The sequence below is a fragment of the Cucurbita maxima genome, unplaced genomic scaffold (genome assembly GCF_002738345.1).
Source record: "Cucurbita maxima cultivar Rimu unplaced genomic scaffold, Cmax_1.0 Cma_Scf00048, whole genome shotgun sequence".
Lineage (NCBI taxonomy): Eukaryota > Viridiplantae > Streptophyta > Magnoliopsida > Cucurbitales > Cucurbitaceae > Cucurbita > Cucurbita maxima.
The window spans coordinates 19,015-29,852 of NW_019272064.1; the positions used below are offsets into that span (position 1 = coordinate 19,015).

The 10,838-nt window shown below is 33.6% G+C and overlaps 2 protein-coding genes across 3 annotated transcripts; both read right to left on the bottom strand.

The window, feature by feature from the left end:
- On the bottom strand, positions 1-1,373 carry LOC111471063 (protein RADIALIS-like 1). Its single transcript, XM_023116750.1, has 2 exons — positions 970-1,373; positions 1-198 (listed from the first exon to the last, which is right to left on the bottom strand). Exon 1 carries the CDS (start codon positions 1,231-1,233, stop codon positions 994-996), a length of 240 nt encoding a protein of 79 aa, XP_022972518.1. The 5' UTR covers positions 1,234-1,373; the 3' UTR covers positions 1-198; positions 970-993.
- A 3,958-nt stretch (positions 1,374-5,331) lies between these two features.
- Positions 5,332-6,628, bottom strand: LOC111471083 (protein RADIALIS-like 1). Of its 2 annotated transcripts, none has more exons than XM_023116777.1 (2): positions 6,288-6,628; positions 5,332-5,525 (listed from the first exon to the last, which is right to left on the bottom strand). In XM_023116777.1, exon 1 carries the CDS (start codon positions 6,536-6,538, stop codon positions 6,296-6,298), a length of 243 nt encoding a protein of 80 aa, XP_022972545.1. In that variant the 5' UTR covers positions 6,539-6,628; the 3' UTR covers positions 5,332-5,525; positions 6,288-6,295. The 2 variants fall into 2 exon arrangements, with proteins under 2 accessions (XP_022972545.1, XP_022972544.1); XM_023116776.1 differs by having other exon boundaries at positions 5,332-5,537.
- Between the last annotated feature and the right edge of the window lie 4,210 nt (positions 6,629-10,838).

The following is a 10,838-nucleotide window of genomic DNA, read 5'->3' on the forward strand; positions in this document are numbered from 1 at the left end:
TGTTGATGAGTGGTACTAACACCAAGAAATCATATTCATTCGAGTATTACAACTACATTTTAAGGGATACAACCACAGAGAACTTCAAATTTTTTCATGAAAATTCCAAAGAAAAAAGAAAAAAAAAAATGGATAGATCAGCAAGAAAATGGCTTTCTTCTTCTTATTCTTCCAGCATGGAACTTCATGTTTCTCATCCTGCAAAATTCAAAGGAACAATAAATATTGTTTAAAAATTAAACTCAAGAACTAATGGCTGAGTTTAGTGTTCTTCTTGAAACATGTAGTCATCAGCTTAAAAAAATAAACTCGAGCTCTCGGGTGATCGTAAATTTAATTATATCAATATTTTAACAAGGACGTCAGACAACTGTCCTATCCCAATTCATCGTACATTTAAATACTATATAAAAAGTCGAGATTTTAAAGTTTTTTCTCAATCTATACAGAAAAACTTACTGTTCATTCATATCATTTTGCATTTGGTTTGATTGGATTGTGACATTTTTTTAGACGTAACCTAGTTGTTGAGAGTTGCCATATTTTCAACCAAATAACTCTTATTAAATAATGAACTCAACCCAACCATAAACTTTTTGGGTCGGATTGGTTCATGATCTTTAGGTCATTTATTTAATTTTTTATTTTTAATAAAAGTAAAATATCTATTTAAGTCAGATTCACCACTCTAATTGAATATATACTTTGAAAAATTACCTTCTAAATAGTTTAAAAATGGTTCTTAAGAGTTATTGAAGAATAAATAATAAAAAAAATTTAAAATATTTCAGTTCTTTCAATTCCGTTCAACTTAATCTAGTTTTACGAGAACCCATAAATCAACTTAACCCATAAAATTTTTATTTATCTGAATTCATTTCAACCCAAATAAGTTCAAAACTCAAACGGAGGTGGATCCAATTTTCTTGCTTGATCATCAATTAGTGGCACTAAATTGGGAGCTATTACCTTAATCATCATCAATGAGTAGCATTAACTTCCTCTTGAGCTTCGATAAGGAAAAGGAACCTTGCCAGACTCAATATGCTTAACATCCTCCACAAGAACTTGGTAATGCCTTTTCACTTCCTCTTCAGTTTTTCCACCAATGGCCTTAGCAACATTCAGCCATCGATCAGGTCTGTCTTGATCATACATTGCCAAAGCCTCTTCAAACGCCTTGTTTTGCTTTGCAGTCCATACACCCGACCCATGAGCGGACATTGAAGCCATTGATGATATTGCTAAGTTTGAGGAGATTTGGCTAAAAAAAACAACACAAAAATGGGAAAGCTTTAATGGGTTTGAAAAAGAATTCAAATTTTGCAAGGAAAAGATGAATGGATTTGTGCCAAAGAGCTACACCTTTGGTGCTCTTTATAAGAGGAAGCCAAAGGGTAATGAACCAAGTTGGGGTGTAAAGGGAAATCTTTTTGTGTAGTTGAACAGGGAATGTCAATGATTTGTGTGTTTATAAACCACAAGATGTAGTAAGGACAAAACACAACAATTGGGAGATGGAGAATCAGTATCTTGCTTCCAAAATTTTGAGAAAATGCAATATTATAATGATGTTTTGAAGAAATTGATATACTTAGAAACTAGAACATATCAATTTATTTTGTTTGATGATTGTAGGTTAGGGAATAAAGATGAGAAACCACACCAAGACAAGAGAGAGGTCCATTTAAAAGGTCTATTTTTATTATTATTAAAGATTTCAAGGAGAATGAGATGCTTGAAAAGGGTATGTATGGTAAAACTAGTGCTACAATTTCCTCAAAATATTAATGAAGTTAAAGTCGTGAGAATAAATATGAATTTTCTAGTTAAAAGAAATTAGTTGTGACGGCTCATTAAAGGAGGGTTATGCAAATGAATCGATATTGCATTTAAATGAGAGTGATCATAAGAATAGGATGATTATGACTATGAAAGGTTTAAAATAATTGAAAGTTATTACCTAGTAGATATTGTCTGCTTTGGCCCGTTACTTATCGTAGTCAACCTCACAGTTTTAAAACGCGTCTGCTAGGGAGAGGTTTCCACACTGTTATAAGAAATGTTTTGTTTTTCTCTCTCCGACTGATGTGGGATCTCATAATCCCTCCCCCTTGGAGGCCTAGTGTCCTCGCTAGCACACCCACCCGATGTCTGGCTCCAATACCATTATAATAGTCTAGGTCTATCACTAATAGATATTGTCCGCTTTAAAGTATTACGTATCATTGTCAGTCTCACGATTATAAAACGTGTTCATTAGGAAGAGGTTTCCACACCCTTATAAGGTTCACCTTTTTTTTCGGTGGTTCAATCATAAGAATTTCAAAGTCAACAATTCTATGTCGAATGACCTGTTCGTAATTTTTCTAAGAAGCACGTAAAGAGAAGTAAGTAACATGACAATCTAACAGGGGGATGTTGGAAAATGTCGGAGTTATCAAATGTCGAATCCTAGACCTGGGGCGTTACACTAGCAAGTGAAATAATTTTATAGAAAAAAACAACCATTAGTTTTGGAATATCAATATAGTCCCTCATAAAGGTTGTATACTTCAATCAAATTGGGAATAATTTATTGATTTATATGCCCACTTTATGAATTGTATATGATTGGGGGAATTCAATCATACTCACATTATATTCTCTACTTATAAAAGAAAAGGAAACAACTTCATAAGGTATAGGGTTAGACTAAATATCTGTTGGAATATGAAATAGGCTTAGGGCAAATAAAGGCATCAGAATCGCAAAAGCTTGGTTGTCCTACTAGTGCTTAACTGCTGCAACTTGCCCAAGGATAGTCCCAACCCTACACGAATATCTTGTCACATTTGAGTTTATTCTATTGACTTTAACATAGAATTCAAAAATTTTGTTGGGACATATTTAGCATGTGGAATAAAAAAAAAAAAAAATTAGGTTAGACGTGTTAAGATCAAAACTCTCCCGATAAAGAACAAGTTTAATGATCCAAGATTCTAACACTCGGTAAGATATAAACAATCCTACTTGAATGCTCTCAACTCAACGGGTTTTAAAATCATGAAACTGACGATAATACGTAACGAGCCAAAATAGACAATATCATCTAGCAGTGGGTTTGGGCTGTTATAAATGGTATGAGAGCCCAGACACCGAGCAATGTGCCAGCGAGGACGTTGGACCTCAAGGGGGGCAGATTATGAGATCCCACATCGCTTGGAGAAGATAACGAAACATTCCTTATAAGAGTGTGAAAACCTCGTCCTCGCAAACTTATTTTAAAACTGTGAAGCTGATGATGATACGTAACAAGTCAAAGCAGACAATATCTGCTAACGTACACAACTTTTTATTTGCTTAACATAGAGAATTCATGGCACATACCAGTTATACTCTTTTTCAATAGACATATATATGTATACAAGGTATGTCCTCTTTAGGTACCAACAAAAGAAATCAATACAACTTAATTAGGTTTAACGTGTTATGGCTATTTAAATTTGTAACGACTCATACCTAGGATTCACAATTTGAATTCAGTACCTGATGGTCCCGACATTTACGTGCATCTCTTGTGACATGGTCACATTATTTATTCCTCATTTTTATGACAACACTAGCTTTTCCACGATGCTTTGTCCTCAGTTACATGACCTAGAATTGCTCCAAGCAAAACACATTTAACTATGGAGTTCCTATAATTGAGCTACCGAACAAATAATCAAATTATATCTTATTCAAATTAGATTTGTTTTAGCTTAAGCTATCTAAGTTATTTGAATTTAAGATTTTAGATTGCATAGATCAGTATTTTGTTCGTATACATATTAGAAATTTTTTTAATGAAACCCGGTCTCTATGCATCAATCTCGATTTTTTCGCCTTAAATTTGACATAAACTACCCAAAATATGTGTTGGAATATATAGGGAAGCTAGGGGAACAAAGGCATATGGATGTTTAGGTGCAACTTGGGCTATATAGCAAGACTTGTCACACTTCACTTAATTCTATTGAGGAAAAAAGAGGATTCACTTTAACATCGAATCCACAAATTTTGTTTGGACATGTTTAGTATATTGAAGAAACAACGGATGGTTAGAATCCAAAATTTATTGGTTCATATAACATTCTTTTAAAGCTAGCTTTAGAGTTCATATAGGTTATATTATATTAATCGAGTTATATTTATTTAGTTGAGTTTTTTAAGAAGATTGTATGAAAGTTAGAATAGGAAAGACCGCTAGTAGATATTGTATTGTTTGTTTTGGCCCATACATTCCAGGAAAGACCGCTAGCAGATACTGTATTGTTCGTTTTGGCCCGTTACGTATTGTCGTCAGTCTCACCGTTTTTTAAAAGAAGTCTACTAGAGAGAGATTTTCACACCCTTATAAAAAATGTGACGTCCCCTCTCTAGCTCTTTGAGGTCCAACATTCTCACTAACCCCTCTTCAGCTGATGTGAGATCTCATAATCCATTCTTTTGGAGGCCGAGCGTTCTCATTGACATATCGCTTGATGTTTGATATCATTTGTAACAACTCAAACCCACTGTAAGCAGATATTATTCTTTTTAGGCTTTTCCTTCTAAACTTCCCATCAACATTTTAAAATGTGTCTACTAGTTAGAGGTTTACACATATGTAAGAAATGTTTCGTTCCCCTCTCCAATCGATGTGGGATCTCACAATCTTTACCATCTAACACGAGTTCTTTTAGCATGTTTTTTCTACACACATGCTTTCTAAAAAAAAATTAGGAGATCAGCAAAGACAAGATTGCTCCAAATTAAGCACACTCAAATTTAAAGTTCTTATGATTGAACTATGAAAAACAAAAGTAAAAACGATGCACCTTATTAGTATATACATAGTAACTATGATTTTGTAAGCATTTATTAATCATCATATCTTTAAAACTATTCTCATTTGAATATGATATTAGTTCATTCATGTATACCTCATCATTAGTGAAACAACTTATAATAACTTTCAGTATTGAGTGAATTTATCTAACATAATTAGCTCGAGCTAATTCCAAGCTACAATAGATGATGCAACTAGCTCTTGTTGTCACATAATTTTGCCCGCTATCAAAGTCTTGATTATCAACTTTTGGTAATTAGTCCAGGACTAAAGCTCTCTCATCGAAAATAAACATAGTTATGACTATCAATTTCCTTCGATTCGTAGCTATTTAAGAAATTCTCCATTTAATTTTGAGGACCGAATAAGTATTTTGGTCATAGATGTTCTTAAACTCTTATCTTAAACTAAGTCTAACATGATATAAAATATACAATGTCTAAGGTGGATCGCTTCGAAAATAATAATCATAATATATAGATGGATTGATTAGTTGTCTTTATTAGTAGTATTTGCTGATAAACTTTGGAAGGTCAAATAAGGTGGATCTTATTCGTTCAATGCTACTTTGCACTTAGAAGTACAATTGGAAGCAAATGGTTCTTCGTCTTCCTTCCTTTATTCTTCCATTACTGCATGAGCTAGCTCAATTGATCTTCATGTTTCTCACGACCTGATGTCGAACCTGCACTCATATCAACTGAAATATAGTTCAATTGATTCATGCATAAATACTCGATCAGGAGTACGAGTTCAAATATTCCACCCAAACAAAAGAGCATTGTAAAGTAAGAGTGATTTTGAAGCAAACTAGCATGGTAAAATATTAAATTTACTACTCATTCAAACTATCTCAAGTCTATGACTAGCAGATATTGTTCTTTTGTTATTTCCCTCAAGGTTTTTAAAACGCATCTACTAGGAAAGGTTTTCACACTCTTATAACAAATGTTTCGTTCTCCTTCTCAACCGATGTGGGATCTCACAATCCACTCCCTTTTGGGGCTCAACGTCCTCACTGACACTCGTTTATTTCTTCAATCGACGTGGGACACCTCAATCCACCCCCTAGCATCCATGCTGACACCGCCTCGTGTCTACCTCCCTTCAGAGCTTAGCCTCTTCGCTGGCACATCGTTCAGTGTCTAGTTCTGATACTATTTGTAACAGCTCAAGCTCACCGTTAGCCGTTAGTGTTGTTTTTTAGTTTTCCCTCTCAAAGTTTTTAAAATGTGTTTAGGAGAGGTTTTCAAACCCTTATAAAAAATGTTTCGTTCTCCTCTCCAATCGATGCGGGATCTCACAATTTTCTCTTCAATTAATATTGATATTGTAAGTCAACTAGTACGAAAAGTATTAAATATTGATAAATAGTTAAACTTATCATAATTCATTGACTTAAGCTTTTGAATTCCGTTTATCGAACATATATTACCTTGTTCATCAGCACAATCTCGTAGAGCTTCTATATGGAAAATTAATTTCACCAGACTCAATATGCTTAACATCATTCACAAGAAGTTGATAATGCCTCTTGACTTCATCTTCAGTTTTTCCACCAATGGCCTTAGCAACATTGACCCATCTATCAGGTGTGTCTTGATCAAACACAGCCAAAGCTTTCTCAAACGCTTTGTTTTCTCTTGCAGTCCATGCACTTGACCCATGAGCAGACATTGAAGCCATTGCTTAGTGCTATCTTGTGGCAAAACAAATGGACAGCTTCAATGGGTTTGAAGTGAAGAGAATGATTGTGTTGTAAAGAGAGGAAATGGTAGGAGCTCTTTATAAGGAACAAGCCAAGAGGGAATTCATTGTGTCAATTGGGAAGTGGGAAATCTTTTGAATTTGAAAGGGAAGTTTGATGATTTGGGTCCTTAGCAACCACAAGATGTTGTAAGAATATAAGACACCAAACAATTGGAGATGGAGAATCAGAACCTTCCAAAGGTGATGGAAACATTAGAACAAATAAGTTCTTGGGAAGGAAAATATAAAACTAGAAAGGAAACCTTCTATTTTACTCGATCACTACTTGATTTGTGTAACGACTCATGTTTAGGATTCAAATTTGGATTTGGTACCTGATGGTCCCGACATTCACCTGCACGACGTGGTCACATTACCTACTTCTCACTTCTTAAGAATGAAAACTATTCCCACATACCATCACGAGTCCTTCAAGTTCTTAAGTGTGAAGACTATCTCCACCAACAATCACAAATTTTTCAAGCATGTGTTGTTCTCACTCACATGTATCTTATGAAAATTCACAAGAGTTCACTCAACATAGAATTGCTCTAAGTAAAGCAGGCTTAATCATGGAGCTCTAATGACTGAGCACAAAAAAAAAATGTGCATCTTGTTGGTATAGATAGTGTCTTTAAATTCTTTTAAGTCTTTGTTTGTCATCTTATCCTTAAGATTACTTTCATTCAAATGTGGTATTGGTTCATTCATGTACCATTTCTTTACTCGGGTTCATTCATATCTCATCGACAAATGCACCAAATCACATCAAACAATAATCATGAACCCACGACTTTGAAACCCATATGTGTAAGCCCCTCACGAACCCGTATAATAGCAACTTGAGCAGATCCTGTGACGACCCATGCAGATCTTCAACGGGACTCTAATTCAAAACTCACTATTTTTTTATTAACAAAAAACTTAAACAAAGGAGGAATAGAAGTAATTTCGAGAGCAAAAAGGGACTAAGACATGATTGGCCATGAGATTCGTTAGAGATGAAAAGTAGAAGTAATTTCGAGATGAAATGAATAGTGATGATTATTTGAAAACTACATGAAATAAACTTTATGCAACGAATATTTTCAAATGAAGTTGATAGGCTAAGGGCTTAGAGATACCCTCCTACCAAATGCCTAGAATCTTTTCTAATCCCTAATTCTCCTTCTTTTAGGGACTATTCCCTATTATTGTGGTCCTTAAATTGTTTAGTTCAAGCTACAAAATTGTTTGTTCTTGAGTTCTATTTCCCATATTGATAGATAATAAATATCACATTATGTTGACATACTTGATGAGTACTCTGTCATCGATAAGGATTGAACGATCAGTTCTCAAGAAAATCAAAATTTTGAAGGAAGATGACGTTTTCTCCGAAAAACATTGATAGTACTTATTCAAGCATTTGATTCATAAGGTTGTTTAATCTCATAGAATACAAATTCATATATTACACAAAATCAGCCTAATACCTATGACTTTTGCCCTTTGTCTCAAAAATATACAGTATATAAACGGAATTATTAGCACTACATTTTAAAAATGCCCATAAATTTTTATCGTTAGTACCCTTAAAATTGAAGAGATTGAGGATTTATGAGAGGGTACATAGATAGTTTATATCTATATATTGATACTAAAAAAAACTTTTTATAAAAGTTGAGAATATTAATACTACTTTTAAAAGTTTATGAGTATTTTGTAACAGTGTACCAACCGTAAAATTGGTCAAATTGGTCTTGCCCGCGGGTTGGGGACGGCCCTAGGCCAAGTTGTGCAGCAAAAAGTCATGGCATAATTTGTGATATTGATATCATTGCTTCCCTACATAGCCATTGTGAGTATCATTTTCTTATATTTAGAGTAGCCTATATAGCCTATGAAGAAGTGTCCTTTTCATTTGTAGGTAGAGAATATAAGATGAATGTGATTGAATTCTTCCCAATCATATATGTAATTCAAAAAGTTGATTGTAAATCTTCTCAATTTGACACATTAAATTCGTGATTAATTTTAAAGATTCGAAACTCGTGTTAGGAATGAGTATCTTTGTTGTGGTTGATGTTGATAGGAGTATCTTATTGTCCAATTTTTATTGACTTTTGTGAGAATGTAGGGTAAAGATTTCACTTTTTTTTTTTTTTGGAGATCATATATACCCATTCTTATTGAAATTTATGTGAGTTCAAGAATAAAGTGGTTTGTTCGTCAAAATGAAAGGGTTACAAGATATTTGTTTTGATACCATGTTAAATCATTTGAGTTGTTGATGTCGAGTCATTCTTATGCCGCTAGCTATGCCCTGAATTGAAAGATAAGCGGGGTCGGGAATTCTGAGTCGACAACTCAATTTGATGAACTTACAAACTATCTCTTACCATGTGGTCACATTTACCTACTTCTGGCATCTTAAGAGTAAAAACTATCTCCGCATACCAACTCGCATCTTAAGAGTGAAAACTATCTCCATAAACCAACACGAGTTCTTCCAACATGTTTTGTTCTCACTCACATACATTCTAGGAAAATTCTTAGGAGGTCACGCAACATAGAATTGTTCCAAGTAAAACACATTTAACCGTGGAGTTTCTATGATTGAGCCAAAAAAAAAAAAAAAAAAAAAAAAATCTTNAATCAAATTTAAAAATTAATTTATGAGGCAATGTAGTTTCAATTATTAATTTATTTTCTCTTACAGAGTTAACTGCCAAATTAATGATTAAGTTATCACTCAGGTAGTGCACATGGACAGAACTTAGATTTTATTTATTTTAATAAAATAATATTAAAAAATACTTCAAAATCTTATTTTCAGTTTGACTTTTTAAATTATAAATAAATATATAATTTTTATATTATATTAATTTTTTCTGAATAATCTCCACCAATATTATATTTTTCTTAGTCAGATCGTTCTCATTTGAATGTTTTTTTTTTAATTTGTATAAATGAAATTCATTCAATAAAAGAAAAGAAAAGGAGTATTAAAATAAATAAATAAAAATAAAGGTAAAAAAAGAAAAATTGAAAAATTGAAAGTAAATAAAGGTAGAAAAGTATACTTTAATTTGAAAAGAAAATAATGAAAAGATAAAAACAAAAGTAGTTGGGATGATTTGTGGTGTGTCTTCACATAAAGAGACTAAGAAACACAATAATGACCCATAAACTATCCCCCAATGTTTTTGTTCCAATATTTCTCAACATTTCATGTGGGCCAAAAAAAAAAAAAAAAAAAAAAAACATCTTGTTGGTATATGTAATAACTTTCATTTTCTTTAAGTTTTTCTTAGTCATTCTACCTTCCGAATCACTCTCATTTGAATGTGATTTCGTTTCATTCACGTACCCCTTTTTTATACATGTAATTGCATAATCTAGTAACCTCAGTAATGAAGGTGCTTACTGAGTATTTTTGTGAAATCCCACATCGGTTGGAGAGAAAACCTTTCCTATTAGACGCGTTTTAAGAACCTTAAGGGGAAGCCCAAAAGTGAAAGTTCAAAGAGGACAATATATGCTAGTGGTGGGTTTGGGCGGTTACAAATGGTATCAGAACCAGACACCGAGTGATGTGCCAGCAAAAAAATTGTTCTCCGAAGGGTGTAGACATGAGGCGGTGTGCCAGTAAAAACACTGGGCCCCGAAGGGGGTAGATTTGGTGGGGGTCCCACATCAATTGGAGAAAGGAACGAGTGCCTGAGAACGCTGGGCCCTGAAGGGGGTCAATTGTGAATCCCACATCAGTTGGGGAGGAGAACAAAACACCCTTAATAAAGGTGTGAAAACTCTAGTAAAGGCGTTTTAAAAACTTTGAGAGAAAACTCTAAAGAAAAAGCCTAAAGAGGACAATATCTATTAACCGTGAGCTTGGGCGGTTACAATTTTTAATACTCAACATTTTATTTTAAATTTTTTTAGATAACGACAAGAATGTATCGGGCGCCATGGGCGCATGGTGAGGTGACTTATTGATGGTGTCATAGGACTAGACAAGTTGTAGTTCAAATTATGAGTGATTCAAGATTGAAAAAGAAAAAATTCTCCATCTACATCCTTCCCCCCTACTCTAAATTGGGAATTCCCTACCCATTTGAAGTCGGTCCACCAAGAATATTACGATAGCTTTACTTCAACAAACTATAGATCACAAACTTACTATATAAATATACGTTCAACTTCATGATAATTAGCTAAATTAGGAATTTTTTTGACGTTAAACGAAAGCGAGAGA

What these genes read in the sequence shown, in the direction of transcription:
- LOC111471063 (XM_023116750.1), bottom strand. Translation starts at nt 1,233, where the DNA reads ATGGCTTCAATGTCCGCTCATGGGTCGGGTGTATGGACTGCAAAGCAA.
- LOC111471083 (XM_023116777.1), bottom strand. Translation starts at nt 6,538, where the DNA reads ATGGCTTCAATGTCTGCTCATGGGTCAAGTGCATGGACTGCAAGAGAA.